This window comes from Engystomops pustulosus, chromosome 11 (genome assembly GCF_040894005.1).
Source record: "Engystomops pustulosus chromosome 11, aEngPut4.maternal, whole genome shotgun sequence".
Lineage (NCBI taxonomy): Eukaryota > Metazoa > Chordata > Amphibia > Anura > Leptodactylidae > Engystomops > Engystomops pustulosus.
The window spans coordinates 4,063,216-4,084,073 of NC_092421.1; the positions used below are offsets into that span (position 1 = coordinate 4,063,216).

The 20,858-nt window shown below is 46.5% G+C and overlaps 1 protein-coding gene across 1 annotated transcript in view; it reads left to right on the forward strand.

The window, feature by feature from the left end:
* ZCCHC24 (zinc finger CCHC-type containing 24) overlaps positions 1-17,880 on the forward strand; it is a 72,932-nt gene extending 55,052 nt beyond the window's left edge. Inside the window, exons 3-4 of the mRNA XM_072129874.1 lie at positions 9,128-9,292; positions 17,670-17,880. Of these exons, the coding sequence (XP_071985975.1) occupies positions 9,128-9,292; positions 17,670-17,783 (279 nt within the window). The 3' untranslated portion in view covers positions 17,784-17,880. The remainder of the gene's footprint in view (positions 1-9,127; positions 9,293-17,669) is intronic.
* Positions 17,881-20,858: the final 2,978 nt, after the last annotated feature.

The window sequence follows — 20,858 nt, forward strand, 5'->3', positions numbered from 1 at the left end:
AGGCACGGGTGTGCCTGCGATCTGGAGCGTGGGTCGCAGGGGCACCCGTGACACTGTTATAGATTGTACCGAATGACAGGCCCTGGAGTTTTTTAGAGACGTCACTTTGGAGCAATGATCCCATCCAAGGCTATTGAGTCATACTTTGAACCTTCTATTATTCTTCGTGCACACCCCTTTTTATACCATTCAGTTTTTGGCACATAATTCTGCAGTAAACAGCTTGCTAAATCTTCATCTATGTATATAAATGTTCAGTGTCTGGTGACATTATCACACACATTTACTTACCTGGTCCTGCGCGATCCCTGCTGTGCGTTGTCCGCCAAGAATGAACTTTGCCGCAATTCACAAAGATCGTGCGCCCGATATCCTGCATGCGTCTCATCTAAGTGCATTGGATCCGACACAATTTTAAAGTTAAATCCCGCGGTCAATCCCGTGTTAAATTCCGCGGGATCGCGACCGGACCACGTAAGTAAATTTGCCCCATAATTTACAATTAAGCCACAATTATGGCACCAAACCTAACACCACACCCCTGTCTTGTGGCCCTCACAATTAAGTTTCTCGATAGACAGACAGCGAGTTTCTGTCTATCATGAAGGCAAGACCAAACTCAGCAGAGGGTGGAGAATGAAACGCAGATTAGGAAGGAAAAAGAAAGTCCGATAAAAACGAAATGAATTGGTGAAAGAAACGCTCTGCTAGGATGAGATGCGTTACAAAGCTTCTTGCTTTCACTTCTTCTCTTATAGGATTTATTGAAAGTTTGCTGAAAACCAAATGGCCACTTAAAAAAACAAGGAATAGAAACAACAGTCAGAAGGCAGTAATATAAAAATAGCAAAATACAAAAATACCAAAATGGTAAAATACCAATTCAAACTGTTAAAAAAAAAGCCTGATGTCACTGTGATAATTGGCAAATGTAATATTAAAGAACGTTGGGTTTTAGGAACTGATTACATTTTTGTGCACATCAGATGCTCGTAAAATTCTGTGTTACTTTTAGGATTTTTCCGTTTTTCATCTTATATTTGACTTGGATCAACCAGATTTTGCTTAAAGATTATTAAACTGTATGAAAGAAGCTCCTTACTAAATCCATCTAGGTAAACGCCGGAGTCTTGTCAGGCTGATTGCCTCCCCTCTGTCTAGTGTCGCCCGAGGCTTTGCTTCAGAACTGCAGCAGAAGGAATCTCCGTAAACCCGAGCGGAAATAATGTGGTCTGTGTATGTAACAGAACTTTTCCTGGAGATTTCCATTCATCAAGGCTAAAAATCCATTTAACCTCTTCAGAAGATATGGAAAGAGTTCAAGGTATTCTTACATGCATGGGGGTGACTCTACTGAAGAATATGGCAAAGGACATGGATATGAGAGTGTACAGACTGCTTGGACCAAACTCTCACCAATCTCAACTGCCGATATAAATTACATACACGCTTATATGACACGGAGAGGGTTTCCAGGCTGAAAACATTGATAGCATAGCAACAGAATAGCTTCCTCTATATCAGTGGTCCCTAAACTTTTTGTATCCGGGGACCAGATGCACCCAAATTTTTTTTTTCCAAGAACTGGGTTGCGTAACCCCATTAACATGGTCCTTTAGAAAAAAAAATGACCTACAAATACCCCATATCTAACCCTAACCAATATAATGTACCATTTCCAGCAGCCTCCAGTCTAAAATGCCCCCTTTCCTGCAGCTGCCCCCTTTCTGTAGCCTCCTTCTGATACTGCTACTTTTTCTGTTGTCTGTATTAGAAGAAGGCTACAGAAAATGAGACACTATAATGCCCTATAGTGTCCAGCAGCCTCCCCACTCTAATAAAATGTCCAGCAGCAGTCTTCACTTACTAATAAAATGTCCCGCAGCCTCCCCTCGCTAATAAAATGTCCCGCAGCCTCCCCTCGCTAATAAAATGTCCAGCAGCAATCTCCAATTACTTATAAAATGTCCAGCACGGTGGATAATAAAATAAAAAATGTTTTCACAGAGGCCCCTTTTATGAAATGTCCACATCAGAACTCCCCAACCCCCCCCCCCCCATTAATGAAATGTCCACGGCAGAGCCCCCTTTAAAGGATTTGCCCATGAAAGAAATTCTTAAATTCCAATCCCCTAGTGATGTTTACACAATAGATCATTTTTAACCCTTTACATTAAAATTTTACTCAGTTTTATTGCTGGTCAGTTTTTAGACTGGTCAGAGTGTGGGCGGAGACTCTCTTATCAGACACATTGGGGGTCATCTACTAAGGGCCCGCTTCACGTTTTTCCGACGTGTTACCCGAATATTTCCGATTTGCGCGGATTTTGACGCACGCGATCGGATTGTGGCGCATCGGAGCTGCCATGTGTCAGAAATGGCCGAACAGAATTTTTTGTATTTTTATAAGCTGAAGCTCTTTGGCTGCAGCCTGGGACCCGGTGTTCCAGGGCCCAGTGGTTGAGGATTGCTGTTCTATATGATATTTGGAGGGACCCAGATCCCACACAGATGAATTATTCTCTGCAGCTGATAAACAGATTATAGAAGTGAAGGCAGAGTCAGAGCAGGTTACTGCAGACCAGCTCTGGTCCATCTGGAAGGTAACAGAGGGGTCTCCTACTCATGTCATTCTCTGCTTGTTGGACCCCAGTAAATCTGATATTGATGGCCTGTCTTTATAATACATCATTATAGGGTTAGGAACAAATGCACTTGGATTAAACAGCTCCCCCTACAGGTCTGGCTTACAAAATACTTGCATTTACTGGGAAATTACATTTTGGAAACATTTTTCTTAGACTTCTGCAATGTGTCTTTTTTCTATTATGTCTCCTGGATACATTCATTTCTTAACTGACCCGGCAATCATTCTCATACCAAATAATTTATCACTACACAGTCTAGGAAGAATAACCATGGACACTTACTCATAGATCCAGGTATCATGGGCTCTGGGGGTGTTACCAAAGCCCCTCATTGTTGCAAATTCACAGGCTGTTACAATGAGCAGATCATGTCTCGCCCTACTCCTGCTCTCTCACTCTGCCTGTTCAATCTAGAAGCAACAGGAAGTGGAGGGGAGGGGAGACCTGCTTATTGTAACAGCCTGTGAATCTACAGCACTGAGGGGCTCTGGGAACACCCTCAGGAGTCCTTCAGGCTTCTAATGATATATATATATATTTTTTTTTTTTTGCAGATATTTTTGTCAAACCAAAGCTACTATTTAATTTGTAGGTCTCTATGAGAAGATACATAGCAAAAAAAGTTTTTCTGTTATAATTTATAATAAATTAAAAACCAACACTTTGCACCAAAAATTATGAATGCCCCAAAAAGTCCAAAACTCTCTGCATTGTGTTTGAATGTACTATATATGAATCGGACAGAGCACGGGATTAAACTTTCAAATTGTGTCACATCCAATGCACATACATGCACCAGGAAGAAGGAGGTGAACTCCGGGGACCTGAGCGGGGAAGCGACACATGCAGGATATCGGCCGCACGATCTTAGTGACTCCCTGCACAGCACATTATACACGGACAATGCACTTACATGCACCAGGAAGAAGGTGAACTCCAGGGACCTGAGCGGGGAAGAGACACATGCAGGATATCGGGCGCACAATCTTAGTGACTCCCTGCACAGCGCATTATACACAGACAATGCACTTACATGTACCAGGGAGAAGAAGGTGAACTCCGGGGACCTGAGCGGGGAAGCGACATATGCAGGATATTGGGCGCACGATCTTAGTGACTCCCTGCACAGCGCATTATACACTGACAATGCACTTACATGCACCAGGAAGAAGAAGGTGAACTCCAGGGACCTGAGCGGGGAAGTGACACATGCAGGATATCAGGGCACGATCTTAGTGACTCCCTGCATAGCGCATTATACACGGACAATGCACTTACATGCACCAGGAAGAAGAAGGTGAACTCCGGGGACCTGAGCGGGGAAGTGACTCATGCAGGATATCGGGCGCACGATCTTAGTGACTCCCCGCACAGCGCATTATACACGTACAATGCACTTACATGCACCAGGAAGAAGAAGGTGAACTCCGGGGACCTGAGCGGGGAAGTGACACATGCAGGATATCGGGTGCGCGATCTTAGTGACTCCCCACACAGCGCATTATACACGGACAATGCACTTACATGCACCGGGAAGAAGAAGGTGAACTCCAGGGACCTGAGCGGGGAAGCGACACATGCAGGATATCGGGCGCACGATCTTAGTGACTCCCCGCACAGCGCATTATACGCGGACAATGCACTTACATGCACCGGGAAGAAGAAGGTGAACTCCAGGGACCTGAGCGGGGAAGCGACACATGCAGGATATCGGACGCAGGATCTTAGTGACTCCCCGCACAGCGCATTATACACGGACAATGCACTTACATGCACCAGGAAGAAGAAGGTGAACTCCGGGGACCTGAGCGGGGAAGTGACACATGCAGGATATCAGGCGCACGATCTTAGTGACTCCCCGCACAGCGCATTATACACGGACAATGCTCTTACATGCACCAGGAAGAAGAAGGTGAACTCCGGGGACCTGAGCGGGGAAGCGACACATGCAGGATATCGGGGCACGATCTTAGTGACTCCCCGCACAGCGCATTATACATGGACAATGCACTTACATGCACCGGGAAGAAGAAGGTGAACTCCGGGGACCTGAGCGGGGAAGCGACACATGCAGGATATTGGACGCACGATCTTAGTGACTCCCCGCACAGCGCATTATACACGGACAATGCACTTACATGCACCGGGAAGAAGAAGGTGAACTCCGGGGACCTGAGCGGGGAAGCGACACATGCAGGATATTGGACGCAGGATCTTAGTGACTCCCCGCACAGCGCATTATACACGGACAATGCACTTACATGCACCAGGAAGAAGAAGGTGAACTCCAGGGACCTGAGCGGAGAAGTGACACATGCAGGATATCGGGCACAGGATCTTAGTGACTCCCCGCACAGCGCATTATACACGGACAATGCACTTACATGCACCAGGAAGAAGAAGGTGAACTCCGGGGACCTGAGCGGGGAAGCGACACATGCAGGATATCGGGCATTATACACAGACAATGAACTTTCGGGAACTCCTCCGGACGGGTAAGGAAATGTGCCCCTATTTGTCTGGTGAATCCACTACATGCAGCTACATTTTATAAATGGGATCTTTAGTGAACACCACTATGGTTCTGTAGCGTGTCCAAACAACACCAGAGCAAACATCTATTATTTCTTATTACTGAATATCATCCAGTTCTGGAAACTTCTCAAACCCTCAACATATTTGGCACAATACTGACTGTTATACCATAACTGAGCCACAAAGAGAAGTGAATAACAATTGTGCTCCATTGTCCTGGTATCCAGTTCTTAACCCCTTGTATGTTAGGGATGCTCAGCGCAGGGTAGCAGCACACTATACACAGCACTGGCTATTGCTTTTGACCCTTTGTGTACATGCATACCTGGCCCAGCTGATCAGGCTGCTGGATTTCTGCCAGGTGAGCGTTAGATTGACGAACACTAATTTATTGTGTATGTTATTCTTAATGTTCATAGAATGGTAGTGACTACATCTTAACCCCCAATATGCAGGCTCCTTTTCATGTGATGTCCTGCGATGATACAATGAACAGAGTGGGGCAGATTTACTTACCCGGTCCGTCGGGAAAACGCGAATCGGGCCCTTAGTAAATGACCCCCAGTGTGTGATTAGTGAGGGAGCGCGCACATATATTAGATGCATCAGTTATTGCACACCGGATGCTAATAGAAGTGTCCGGTTTTACAATTCTTATATGTTCTACCATTATAACGTCAGAAACAGCTTTACCACTGCAGCATTCAGAGCTAGATAATCAAATAGTCCATACAAGATAGGTTCCATAGGTTTGTTCTTAAGTTAAATTTGTATGTAAGTCGAAACTTTATATTTTATCATTGTAGATGCAGATAAAAATTTGTTTTGCCCCAATGACAATTGGAGTTTCAAAAATTTTTGCTGTAATGGGACCAAATATTATGAATAAATCTTCATTACAGACACCTTACAGCTGATCATTGCAGCCTGGGACTATAGTAACATCCAGAGAGGTCACCAGAGGGCAGGAAGAAGAGATACTGGGGCACATTTACTTACCCGGTCTTGCACAATCCCCCATCCAGAGTGTCCGTCTGAATGCACATCTGCCGCGATTCACTAAGATCCTGCGTCTGATATCCTGCATGTGTCGCTTCCCCGCTCAGGTCCCCGGAGTTCACCTTCTTCTTCCTGGTGCATGTAAGTGCATTGTCCGTGTATAATGTGCTGTGCAGGGCGTCACTAAGATCCTGCGCCCGATATCCTGCATGTGTCACTTCCCCACTCAGGTCCCTGGAGTTCACCTTCTTCTTCCTGGTGCATGTAAGTGCATTGTCCGTGTATAATGCGCTGTGCGGGGAGTCACTAAGATCGTGCCCCGATATCCTGCATGTGTCACTTTCCCGCTCAGGTCCCCGGAGTTCACCTTCTTCTTCCTGGTGCATGTAAGTGCATTGTCCGTGTATAATGTGCTGTGCGGGGAGTCACTAAGATCCTGTGCCCGATATCCTGCATGTGTCGCTTCCCCACTCAGGTCCCCGGAGTTCATCTTCTTCTTCCTGGTGCATGTAAGTGCATTGTCCGTGTATAATGCGCTGTGCGGGGAGTCACTAAAATCGTGCGCCTGATATCCTGCATGTGTCACTTCCCCGCTCAGGTCCCCGGAGTTCACCTTCTTCTTCCTGGTGCATGTAAGTGCATTGTCCGTGTATAATGCGCTGTGCGGGGAGTCACTAAGATCGCGCATCCGATATGCTGCATGTGTCGCTTCCCCACTCAGGTCCTCAGAGTTCACCTTCTTCTTCCTGGTGCATGTAAGTGCATTGTCTGTGTATAATGCGCTATGTGAGGAGTCACTAAGATCATGCGCCCGATATCCTGCATGTGTCGCTTCCCCGCTCAGGTTCCCAGAGTTCACCTTCTTCCTGGTGCATGTAAGTGCATTGTCCATGTATAATGAGCTGTGCGGGAAGTCACTAAGATCCTGCGCCTGATATCCTGCATGTGTCGCTTCCCCGCTCAGGTTCCCAGAGTTCACCTTCTTCCTGGTGCATGTAAGTGCATTGTCTGTGTATAATGCGATGTGCGGGGAGTCACTAAGATCGTGCGTCCGATATCCTGCATGTGTCACTTCCCCGCTCAGGTCCCCGGAGTTCACCTTCTTCTTCCCGGTGCTTGTAAGTGTATGGCTTGTGACACAAATCCATTGGATCATCCAACGGCCCACTCCCCGATTTCTGTTGCATGAAAGCCGGCGCCGATGCGCCAAAATCCGATCACAAGCAACACAATTCTGGAGCGATCCCCTAAAAGTCGGAAGACCCGAGGAAAATGCGGCCGCAGGACCCGATGGCGTTACTTTTGTATCTACCAAAGTTAAAACTCATAATACATCTAAAAAATCCTGGTTCCAAACCAAGGGCAGCTCTTGTTGTGGTGGGGCTTGTTGCAAAAAACCTTCTTTCTCCTCTGTCACTACTAACATCACGTACGGAATTACGAATCATCTTGTGTGGTATATTTAATACACTCTTGTAAATGCTCACTGCAATATGAGGGCTGTACAGTCATAAAGATGAAAGAGCGAATCAGCGAACATATCACGGGTGCTAACCCTAATATCACGGGTGCTAACCCTAATATCACGGGTGCCAACTCTAATATCACGGGTGCCAACCCTAATATCACGGGTGCTAACCCTAATATCACGGGTGCTAACCCTAATATCACGGCTGCTAACCCCAACACACTCACCAGCACCCGCAATCTATGGGGAATATCCAGACATTCCAAAGAAATCCATGCTGGAGCAATGGATGGGATGTGGGTCATAGCCATAGAGCAAGTCGCACACCCCAATTGAGGCGGCGACTGGAAAAAATTGCTTCTATCAAGAGAAGCTTCTGGATTTTGAGTCTGGACAATCGTTTCCCAAAGGGGCTAAACTATAAACAGGACCTGCTAGATTTTTATTAAAAATAACTAAATTCATTACCTGTCACTAGTCATGATAGAGAGCCTGAGACACGCCTCTTAGGGGGCGTAAACCCGCAAGCTTACACTGAATTCAGCATTACTTAAACTTCAAGCAGGTCAGAGCAGGTTAGGTAAGGACTAACATGTGACTGTCGCGTTAACGCTGCTATCTTATTTTGTCCCGTGTCTTTCATTGTTTTTTGTGTTCATGTTTTTTCATCATGTATATTTTTAAGGTATGAAGATTACGTTTTTGGATATTAACAGCTCTTTTTTGTTACTAATTTTGGATGCTGGATTTCTCATTTCTACATGTGCCTTTTGTTTTTGCTATATACAGCCAATATGTGTTGCTGTTTTGCTGATTAACCATTGCCTATCAGGCAAAAGATTATCCCTCAAAATAAAGGGCAGCACGGTGGCTCAGTGGTTAGCACTACATCCTTGCAGCATGGTGGCTCAGTGGTTAGCACTACATCCTTGCAAAACGGTGGCTCAGTGGTTAGCTCTAGAGCCTTTTAGCACAGTGGCTCAGTGGTTAACACTACATCCTTGCAGCACGGTGGCTCAGTGGTTAGCACTACATCCTTGGAGCACGGTGGCTCCGTGGTTAGCACTACATCCTTGCAGCGCGGTGGCTCAGTGGTTAGCACTACAGGCTTGCAGCGTGATGGCTCAGTGGTTAGCACTACAGCCTTGCAGCGCGGTGCCATCCAGGTCAACATCTGCAAAGAGTTTTTATGTTCTCTCCATGTTTGCGGGGGTTTCCTCCAGGTCCTCTGGTTTTCTCCCACACTCCAAAGGTTGATTAAATTGTGAGCCCCATAGGGGACCGGGACCAATTTGGCAAAACTCTTTCCAGCGCTGTGTAATCCGTGTGCGCTATATAAATAAAAACTTATTATAAAATTCCACACAAAGTTTTGACACACCCTTGCACTGCTGATCCTCCCAAACTAGGTGACTGATGGTCTATTGTGGAAGCCATGTTTGAGAGCTGACATTCTTATTTTCACTTCTATTGCCAGGCTCGTCCAAAAGGTGAAGGTCTGACCCCGTATCAAGGCAAGAAGAGATGTTTTGGAGAATATAAATGTCCAAAGTGTAAAAGAAAATGGATGAGTGGGAATTCCTGGGCTAATATGGGTCAAGAATGTATCAAGTGCCACATCAACGTCTACCCTCACAAGCAGGTGGGTCGGAAGGTTATGAGTTGTATCGGAATATTAAATATTTACATTATTGGGCCACACAAACTAAGAGTCCGGCTGTGTCAGGTGATGCTCATTCCCATATGCAGCTCCTGCAATACTGTGCCGCCATCACAAATCTGCTGGTTTGGTGTTTTTTGCCCATTTTTATGATTTTTGATCCTTCAGCCTTCACTTTAGTCTTCTTGGTTGGATTTCGCTCTCATCTCCATCGCACTTCACGTGATCTCTCCCATTTGCTGAAGAATTCTGATCATTACATCATGACTCAAAAATGTGAGGACTAAAATGCGTAACCCAATGTTAGGACAGACGTGACAGCTGGTTTCCATTTCCAGACTCGTGCGTTTAGATGCTACAGAGATGGTTAAAGGGAAAACATTCGGCACGAGGAGTTTCTGAAATGTCTGCTCGGTTTGGAAAAACAAAAGAGACATCAAATTCATTGGAAGGAATTTATATTTAAATGTATTGAACCAGTCGTAAGGTCCCCCACCACTGCGGCATTAGTAGAGCAGAGTGGATTATACATGGATGTATAGAGCAGATTACTGTATATATCCATAGTAGCAGAATAAGAGGAGCCGAGCAGATTGTACATAGCAACATAATTACAGGCAGCATGTAATAGAGCAGTAGGAGCTGAGCAGATTGTACATGGTGTCCTATTTGCAGGCAGCATGTAATAGAGCAGGAGAAGCTGAGCAGATTATACATGTCCTATTTGCAGGCAGCATGTAATAGAGCAGTAGGAGCTGAGCAGATTATACATGTCCTATTTACAGGCAGCATGTAATAGAGCAGGGGAAGCTGAGCAGATTATACATGTCCTATTTACAGGCAGCATGTAATAGAGCAGGAGAAGCTGAGCAGATTATACATGTCCTATTTACAGGCAGCATGTAATAGAGCAGGGGAAGCTGAGCAGATTATACATGTCCTATTTACAGGCAGCATGTAATAGAGCAGGAGAAGCTGAGCAGATTATACATGTCCTATTTGCAGGCAATATGTAATAGAGCAGGAGGAGCTGAGCAGATTATACATGTCCTATTTACAGGCAATATGTAATAGAGCAGGAGGAGCTGAGCAGACTGTACATAGTGTCCTATTTGCAGGCAGCATGTAATAGAGCAGGAGGAGCTGAGCAGTTTATATATATCCTATTTGCAGACAGCATGTAATAGAGCAGTAGGATCTGAGCAGATTATACATGTCCTATTTACAGGCAGCATGTAATAGAGCAGGAGAAGCTGAGCAGATTATACATGTCCTATTTACAGGCAGTATGTAATAGAGCAGGAGGAGCTGAGCAGATTGTACATGTCCTATTTGCAGGCAGCATGTAATAGAGCAGGAGGAGCTGAGCAGATTATACATGTCCTATTTACAGGCAGCATGTAATAGAGCAGGAGAAGCTGAGCAGATTATACATGTCCTATTAGCAGGCAGCATGTCATAGAGCAGGAGGAGCTGAGCAGATTATATATATCCTATTTGCGGGCAGCATGTAATAGAGCAGGAGGAGCTGAGCAGATTATACATGTCCTATTAGCAGGCAGCATGTCATAGAGCAGGAGGAGCTGAGCAGATTATACATGTCCTATTTACAGGCAGCATGTAATAGAGCAGTAGGAGCTGAGCAGATTATACATGTCCTATTTGCAGGTAGCATGTAATAGAGCTGGAGGAGCTGAGCAAATTATACATGTCCTATTTACAGGCAGCATGTCATAGAGCAGGAGGAGCTGAGCATGTTATACATAATATCCTATATCCTATAAGGAGTATTGTATAGAGCAGGAGGAGCTGAGCATATTGTACATAGTGCCTTATCTTCAGGCTTTAGCATAATATACAGCAAGAAGAACTAAACAGATTGAACATTGTTTTTTTCTATTTGCAGGCAGCATGCTATAGAGCAGCAGGAGCAGAACAAATTAAATAAATGGTATTGGAAAATGGTTAAACATAACTAAACATACTAAGGGCACATATTATACTTACCATGTTAAAGTTTGCTGCAGCATGTGACCCTTCCCCTGGTGGCAGGACTCTGGACTTCCTGTGACGCCCCGTGACCTGATGGCTTCCAGCAGATGGAGGGTGCCCCAAAGACTGCACACCCCTCTGTCATAACCACTGTGTCACAGGAAGTCTCCAGTGCTGCTGCCCGGGGGACACACGGCGGATGGCAAACAGGATAAGTTTTACCATGGGTGACCCTATTAGGGTCTGGTACTTACTGGTAAAGTTTGTTATAACTGTATAAGTGATCCACCCCTTTAATGAGAGCCAATTGCTTGGACCTTCTGATCGGGTCCATTACAGCGGATGAAGCAGAGCACAGCGCCGGGCACAGTCCATCATCTATAGTGGGGGTGCTTTCCCCAAATCTTGTACAAGTCACTTACCTCTTCTTTTTGTTCTCTTTCTGTAATAACTCTGTTAGCGCGCAGAGCTCTTCCCTGCTGTGTGCATGTGGCTATGGCCTTTATCTTATGGACTACAGGAGGTCCCCTACTTAAGGAAACCCGACTTGCAGACGACCCCTAGTTACAGACAGACCCCTCTGCCCCCTGTGACCTCTGGTGACCTCTCTGGATGTTACTATAGTCCCCGGCTGCAATGATCAGCTGTAAGGTGTCTGTAATGAAGATTTATGGATAATCCTTGGTCCAATTACAGCAAAAAATTTTGAAACTCCAATTGTCACCGGGGCAAAAAAATTTTTTTGTCTGCAGCTACAATGATAAAATATACAGATTCGACTTACATACAGATTCAACTTAAGAACAAACCTATTGAACCCGGGGACTGCCTGTACTGTCCAATGTGACATTTACTTATGAATATTAAACCTATTTTATTCATCATTCATCTCTCATATTTCTATATTTTTATCAGTAAAACTTAAGTATCTTAGAACACATTGGGGCAGATTTATCAAGGGTCTGAAAGTCAGGATATTTCTTAGTTGCTCATGGCAACCAATCACATGAGCACTGATAAAATGAAAGCTGCGCTCTGATTGGTCGCCATGGACAGCTAGAAATATTCTGACTTTCAGACCCTTGATAAATCTGCCCCTTGGATTTGGTGCTCTCCATGTATTTGTGACTCCTCGCTCAGGAAGCTGCCAGGTTTCTCCACTTATTTTCCAGCTACACCCAACAACCTGACATCTGGTCTGTTCTGCTGCCAGAAACATTATTGGTTGGTCATGGCATTTTCTAAAGGCCAAAAAGCTGATGTCACTGTTGGAGTTCTGCGGAGATCTGGGGATACTTTGTAGGATTTGTTTTCTGATGCAGATGTTGCAGGAGAGGTTGGGAGGCTACGGCCCAGGGCAGCGTCACCACAAGGAGCCCCACAGGGGTCTTTATAGCAGAATAAATAGTCTGAGGGCAATATTATACTTTCCGTACTGTAGGAGTTCTCAGTCTTTAAGCGCCCCAGTATACAGCCAGCCACCCCCCACCATAAAGCCTGCCCCTCTTGTATATTGACAGCCACCCCCCCCCGTATATTGCCTCCCAGTCCCCTCAGTATATAGTCAGAAAGCCCCCACCCCCTAGTATACAGCCAGCCCCCCCCTGTTTATTGCCAGCCAGTCCCCCCAGTATACAGCCATCCCCCCACCATAAAGCCAGCCCCCCCCCCTGTATATTGCCAGCCCCCCCCCGTATATTGCCTCCCAGTCCCCTCAGTATATAGTCAGAAAGCCCCCACCCTCTAGTATACAGCCAGCCCCCCTGTATATTGCCAGCCAGTCCCCCCAGTATACAGCCATCCCCCACCATAAAGCCTGCTCCTCTTGTATATTCCCAGCCAGCCCCCCCCTGTATATTGCCTCCCAGTCCCCTCAGTATATAGTCAGAAAGCCCCCACCCCCTAGTATACAGCCAGCCCCCCCCCCTGTATATTGCCAGCCAGTCCCCTCAGTATATAGCCAGCCCCCCTGTATATAGCCTCCTACTCCCCCCAGTATACAGCCCCCCCTGTATATTGCCTCCCAGTCCCCCCAGTATACAGCAAGCCCCCCTGTATATAGCCAGTCAGTCCCCCCAGTATATAGCCAGCCCCCCTGTATATAGCCTCCCACTCCCCCCAGTATACAGCCCCCCCTGTATATTGCCTCCCAGTCCCCCCAGTATACAGCCCCCCTGTATATTGCCAGCCACCCCCCCCCCGTATATTGCCTCCCAGTCCCCTCAGTATATAGTCAGAAAGCCCCCACCCCCTAGTATACAGCCAGCCCCCCCTGTATATTGCCAGCCAGTCCCCCCAGTATACAGCCATCCCCCCACCATAAAGCCAGCCCCCCCCCCTGTAAATTGCCTCCCAGTCCCCCCAGTATACAGCCAGCCCCCCTATATATTGCCAGCCAGTCCCCCCAGTATAAAGCCAGCCCCCCCCTGTATATTGCCTCCCAGTCCCCCCAGTATACAGCCAGCCCCCCTATATATAGCCAGCCAGTCCCCCCAGTATACAGCCAGCCCCCCTGTATATAGCCAGCCGGTCCCCCCAGTATATAGCCAGCCCCCCTGTATATAGCCTCCCACTCCCCCCAGTATACAGCCCCCCTGTATATTGCCTCCCAGTCCCCCCAGTATACAGCCCCCCTGCATATTGCCAGCCAGTCCCCCCCAGTACACAGCCCCCCCCTGTTTATTGCCAGCCAGTCCCCCCCAGTACTGTATACAGCTAGCCCCCATATATATATAGCCAAAGAGCCCCCCCAGTATACAGCCAGCCCCCCTGTATACAGCCAGCCAGTCCCCCCAGTATATAGCCAGCCCCCCCAGTATATAGCCTCCCAGTCCCCCCAGTATACAGCCCCCCCTGTATATTGCCTCCCAGTCCCCCCAGTATACAGCTCCCCCTGTATATTGCCTCCCAGTCCCCCCAGTATACAGCACCCCCCTGTATATTGCCAGCCAGTCCCCCCCAGTACTGTATACAGCTAGCCCCCATATATATAGCCAAAGAGCCCCCCCCTGTATATTGCCAGCCAGTCCCCCAGTATACAGCCAGCCCCCCCTGTATATTGCCAGCCAGTCTCCTCAGTATACAGCCTGCCCCCTGTATATATCCAAACAGCCCCCCCCTGTATATTGCCAGCCAGCACCCCCCCCCTGTATATTGCCAGCCAGTCCCCTCAGTATACAGCCTGCCCCCTGTATATATCCAAACAGCCCCCCCTGTATATTGCCAGCCAACACCCCCCCTGTATATTGCCAGCCAGTCCCCTCAGTATACAGCCTGCCCCCTTTATATAGCCAAACAGCCCCCCCCAGTATACAGCCAGCCCCCCTATAAATATCCAGACACCCCCCAGTATATAGTCAGAAAGCCCCCACCCCTATAGCCAGGCCCTCCCCAGAAAATAGCCAATGTGCTCCAACCTGCCCCCCCAGTATACAGCCCAACGACCCCCCCCCCCTCACTGTGTACAGCCTGCCCCCCCCAGTATACAGCCCAATGACCCCCACCCCCGCACCCTCACTGTGTAAAGCCTGCCCCCCCCCGTATACAGCCCAATGACCCCCCACCCTCACTGTGTAAAGCCTGCCCCCCCCCCCAGTATACAGACCAATGACTCCCCCCACCCTCACTGTGTAAAGCCTGCCCCCCCCCCCAGTATACAGACCAATGACTCCCCCCACCCTCACTGTGTACAGCCAGCCGCCTCCCCCTCTATACAGCCCAATGACCCCCGCACCCTCACTGTGTACAGCCTGCCCCCCCCCCCAGTATACAGACCAATGACTCCCCCCACCCTCACTGTGTACAGCCAGCCGCCTCCCCCTCTATACAGCCAGCTCCGCTGCTACAGTCCGGCCACACAGTCCGTGACTGCTCAGGGAGCGCTGGTGGCTCACAGAATATGGTGTCAGCCACTTGGCCATGTCATATTCTGTGGGACGCCGACACACATGGAGCTGTCACCGCCGGCCGGACTGTAGCGGCGGAGCTTCGGGGGAGCGCTGGAAAGGTAAGTAGATGTTTTGTTGTTTTTTCAACCGGCCCCATCAGCCCCGGACTGGCCCCAGACTCATCGGCCCACCGGGATTTCTCCGGGTGGGTCATATGGCCAGTCCACCCCTAGTGTGGACAGAGAGAGGCTCGGGCACATGCAGAGACACGTCTCATGGAACAGATTTATTGGTGCCAACCCCTTTAATAACATTTCCCCCAGCACTGCTGATACTTTCTGGATGCTCTCTTTTGCTCTCCAGGACCTGTTATATCTACAAAAAAAAATGAAGTAATGACTCCTCAACCAATGAAAGGCCGTGGCAGTGACCAACCAGTCGCTGTTTCATTGAGTGTCAATTCTTTTGTGTCATGGAGAAGCAGGAACATTGTAGAACAGCAGCAATAAGGGATCGGCGAAGGGATTTATGCTTTATCCTTTTTTTCAACTAATTCTACCATTTTGGAAAAAAATATTTACCTCTTTGAATTAGATGCCTTGCCTGCTGTCACCAGATCTTACCCCATTAAACTGCTAGAGAATGAAAAGTCCTTTCTAGAATTCTCTCTTATATGAAATGTGATCCTTTCTCCTATTTAAAAAAAAAAATCTCCTCCAAAATTGTGTAAAAATGTGTAGAGAAGAGTCATATTTTGCGTCAATATGAGTTGAGTCAAGTCTTGAGTCTTGATTCAGATGTGATCTTTAGTTCTATAGTACCTAGAAATATGCTTTTGGTGTCATATTAAAGATAAGAATCTCATCCTCCGGATCAAATCAGAATTGTGGTACTGGCAGCTACAGAACTTGAGATACAGACATTTAAAGGAAATCTACCATTTGTTTTTATGCATTGTTACCCAAACATACCTTGTGAATGCTGTAGCGACACTGATGCAGAAACATATTGGGGGTCATTTACTAAGGGCCCGATTCGCGGTTTCCCGACGTGTTACCCGAATATTTCCGATTTGCGCCGATTTCCCCTGAATTGCCCCGGGATTTTGGCGCACGCGATCGGATTGTGGCGCATCGGCGCTGGCATGCACGCGACGGAAATCGGGGGGCATGGCCGAACGAAAATACAGCGGATTCGGAAAAACTGCCGCATTTAAAACAAAAAATCTGTCGCGGAGCTTGTACTTGCCTTCACTCAGCCCGGCTCGGTGACCTCCAGCGCGTTCCGATGCTTTTCAGCGCAGCAGCGCCACCTGGTGGACGGCGGAGGAACTACCTTAATAAATCCCGCGGGGGGCCCGATTCCAGCGCAGAGAACGCGCTGCTGGATCGCAAATGGGCCAGGTAAGTAAATCTGCCCCAATTTGTTTAATCCCTGATCCGAGTGGTATTGCTCAAAAAACAATTATACAATTATGATAACGAGGCTCTGTTGCTCCTGGGGATGCCCGGTCGCGTCTCCTCCTTATTCACTTCTTCAGAGAATGTTCTATTCACTGTATTGAACCTGACAGGCAGAAGTAATCAATTGCTGCATCATTCCCCCAGCTGCTGTGTATAAGTAATCCAACTCAGGTTGATTAGTCCTGTCTGGACAGTTGAGCAAGCTCTGTGAAACACAGCCGCTACTAAGTACCCATCTTTCCCAAGGTCCTGAATTTTATAATTTGTTTTTTTGAGCAAAAACACTCAGATCAGGGATTAAACAAGATATGTTTCTGCAACAGTGTAGCTACAGCATTCTCAAGGTATGTTTGCTTCATACTGCATCACATCACATGGTAGACATTTCTAGCAGAGATACTGCCTGTGTTTTTGTAGCTCACAGAACTGCACAGGGTCTCGTAATTTAATGGGGTAAAATCTGGTAACAATGTCCCTTTAAAAAGCGAGGGAACGTCATGAATAATGTTAAGGCGGAGGAGACTTCTGTAACAGCTAGGAAAGTGGGCAGCTGTTCTGATGACTGGGTGCAAAGAAGGAACACAAAACCACAAGTGACTAGCACGGCTCGGCGCACGGAGTTCTCCCAAATGTTTTTATTATCTTTTTCACTAAATGTGCAGAAATCAATCTGGGATTGTGGACCCGGCCCTGCAGCCTGTCATTGCTGGCTCTCAGCTAGTCAAACGGCTTCCAAGACCTGGCAAAGACTAAGCCTGGATTTTGGCCAAGCACAAAGCTACATTTTTCAAGATGGATTTGTAATCCAGACATGGTATGGGACACAAGTTCAAACTGTGTAGCATTGAGCTCCTATAGTCCAGGGGGTGCGGGACCGGCTGTAGAAAGCCGCGCTGTCATCTGCCCAGGACGGGGTTGAAGTTCACTGACAGCTGCTCAGTGGCTCCAGTGTCCAAACGTGGTATTATGTTGCAGACACATTAATTAATCCTTTGTTCCTTTCTCTCCCATTAACAGCGACCTTTAGAAAAACCTGACGGTCTGGATGTATCGGATCAAAGCAAGGAGCACCCCCAACATCTGTGTGAGAAGTGCAAGGTTCTGGGCTATTACTGCCGCCGTGTCCAGTAAAACGCACGCAGACACTTGGCAAGACAAGGGAAGGAGCGACACAGTGACTAGCGTATACACTAATAATATGCCTTCTGAGTATTAGAATGTAACATTCTTCCTGTGTATGTGTACTATTTGTATTTATGAAGTATTAGGGCTGTTAACACCATTGTCATTTGCTACCAGATTTTTCCCCATTTTTCTGGGGTCTAAAAACTTGGGAACTGGATATTTAATGACGGAGTTATTAAAAATGGCTCTTCTCTAAATTAAGATACATGGAGAAGTTCCAACATCTTTGTTTCTTGCCCGTAATCAGATTTTTTTTCATAGATCTGATTCCGCTAGAACTATTTCTAAGGTTTAATTCACACATGCAGCTTATTTAGCTTAGACTAAAGGAACCTGAAGCATCAGCGAGGGAGTAATGTTAGGAAACGACTGCAAATAAAAAAAAAACTAAAATCTGGATGCAAATGGCAACGTAAAGTTACCAATAATAAAATACCCGCTCCTATTTGGGGGAGCAGGGGACTCTTGTTTACATGTACTTTAGCCTTTTTGCTACTGTATAAATTTGAGAAAGCGTCCGCAGCAGCAAAAAAGGGGTCTAGTAAGAAGAAACAAAAATTGGCCTGGATGTAGATAAGACGGAGACACAACACACAATAATAGTGCCCAATGAAACATTGTTACAAGTTGTGTCTTCCGCTTACTCTTGTGCAGGCCAAAAAGCACACGTAACTGTGAATTAAGGGGTGTCCATGGATGGAAATTGTCTCATATCCCTGAGCTCGTTATTTGCAACAAGAAATATTTATAATTGTTCTTTTTAAGCCACTTGGATTGTGTTCTTTTCTCTGTTTGTATATTTTTTTTTATTGTGTTGTACTGGATTCTTTTCATTTACCAAACCTGGGCCCACGTCTGGGATATCTTCCTCATTACCATCTCTAGTAGTGACAAAGTCATTGCACATTGATATCTTCTTTATTCCCGTACAGTGGCCTCTGACCCTCCACTCACAGGCAGCATGGGCCCACATCTCAATGTAGGGTAACATAGGTTTTTACGTATGAAAGGATTTTATAAGCTGTGGAAAACTGCCAAACACTGTAAGAGACGGCGCTGCTGCACAATATACCTTCTACATGAAAGAGGCGAAGGGCTTGAAATGTAAAACCTCCGAGTATTTTCACATCACGTAACATGATCCATATTCTGCCCCCCCCCCCACCCCCACCCCTATGCCTTCTGACCTACTGCAGCTAACATAGAAGGCTTTAGGATGGCCCCTCCACAATCAGTTTGGGATTTCTCAGGATTTGGTGTTTGGCCCCCGAGGCGAAGGACCATGAGAAGGGAAAATTATTAACACAGGTCAAAATTATAATGTAAAAAGTTGCAATTCTGATTTGTTTAAAAAATAATTCAGATTTTTTTTGTACTGTTTTAAAAAAAAAAAAAAAAATCATTGCTTAGAATCTTTCATAATGGACAACATCTATTTTAAGATTAGGAACAGATTATAGAATCATTTACTGGAATTTTCTAACCCAAACATTCAGAATGGAAATAAGAGCAGCGAGGAGCTCCAGATCTCCACTTACCACATATGGTCCTGGTAGTAATATAATGGTACGATACAACACATTTTACTTTGCTTGATATGAATTGCTTAGAGGCTGGAGCTTCACTGGGGATACGCAGGTGCAGGTGGTGACGATGGCCAGTGATACATGGTCGCCACAAATACAGGTTTGGTTGCAGAATGTTTTTGCGTGACAGGACATAGTCAGAGCTGAACCAAAGGATGGATTGGGTAAAGCATTAATTTGGGACATTACACAAGTCCAAGTACTCGCAGCAGTTAATATACAGTATGTCAGGACTAATATACAAGTTATAGAAAGCGATATGTATTTTTTGCATTGGTGGTTTCAGTGCTTCTTACCGTAGACCAAGTCTTTCCATTTTTATCCACAACTTGATTTTCATTGATCAGACGCTCATGCATTTTTTTGCATTTTCGTTTTTTCCAGCCCCCTGGTGTCTGCCATGAGTTGTCGCCATCATTTATTGATGCTGAATTTATGTAAGGCTAAGTTCACACTACTGTTACCTCCGTTAGGGAGAAGTAAAGAACGGATGTTTCACATATCAATTCAAAATTCCATTGACATTAGTGTAAATTCTAGGTCATCCGTCATGTTCAGTAAGGCAGGTGTCCGTTATATGTTCGCATATGCATAACGGACGCTCGCCTAACTGCACGGATTACATACATTTTACAACGATGGCAATGGGATTAACAGATATGTAAAAATCTTTACTTTTTAGAATAAAGGTTTAAACGGTAGAGTAAAGGTAGCCTAAGTCTTTATGGTACAACACTCCTTCCCTAAACAGCTACTCCTTCCAACCTTAAAGAGAACCTACCACCACGATTCTACCTATAAAGGTAGATCAGGTGGTAGGTGGATGTAAGGGACGTGAGGATAGACCTTTTTAGAGCTAATCCTTACGTCCCCGCTAACTTTTGGGAAACTTTATTCCACTAATATGTAAATTCTGTTAAACGGCTACTGGGGCATGGGGTAGCCGGGCACGAGGCTATACAGGGCGGCTACTCCACGCCCTAGTAGCCACGTTACTCCTCCTACCCTGTTGTGCGCGGCCTCGTTCGACAAGCCGGAGTTCTGCGCATGCACAGTAGCTCCGGCCTCGGATCTGTGGCTGCTCAGCACAGAACGCCAGCATGTCGGATGAGGTCGCGAAGCTACGAGGAGCTGCGCGCCACACACAACAGGGTAAGAGGGGTAACGTGGCTACTGGGGCGTGGAGTAGCCGCGCTGTGTAGCCTCGTGCCCGGCTATCCCATGCCCCAGTAGCCGCATAACAGAATTTACATATTAGTGGAATAAAGTTTCCCAAAAGTTAGCGGGGACGTGAGGATTAGCTCTAAAAAGAGCTCTCCTCACGTCCCTTACATCCACCTACCACCCGATCTATCTTTATAGGTAGATTCGTGGTGGTAGGTTCCCTTTAAATTAGAGATAGAAGTAGACTGCTGCCAGTAGACAGTTCTGGCTG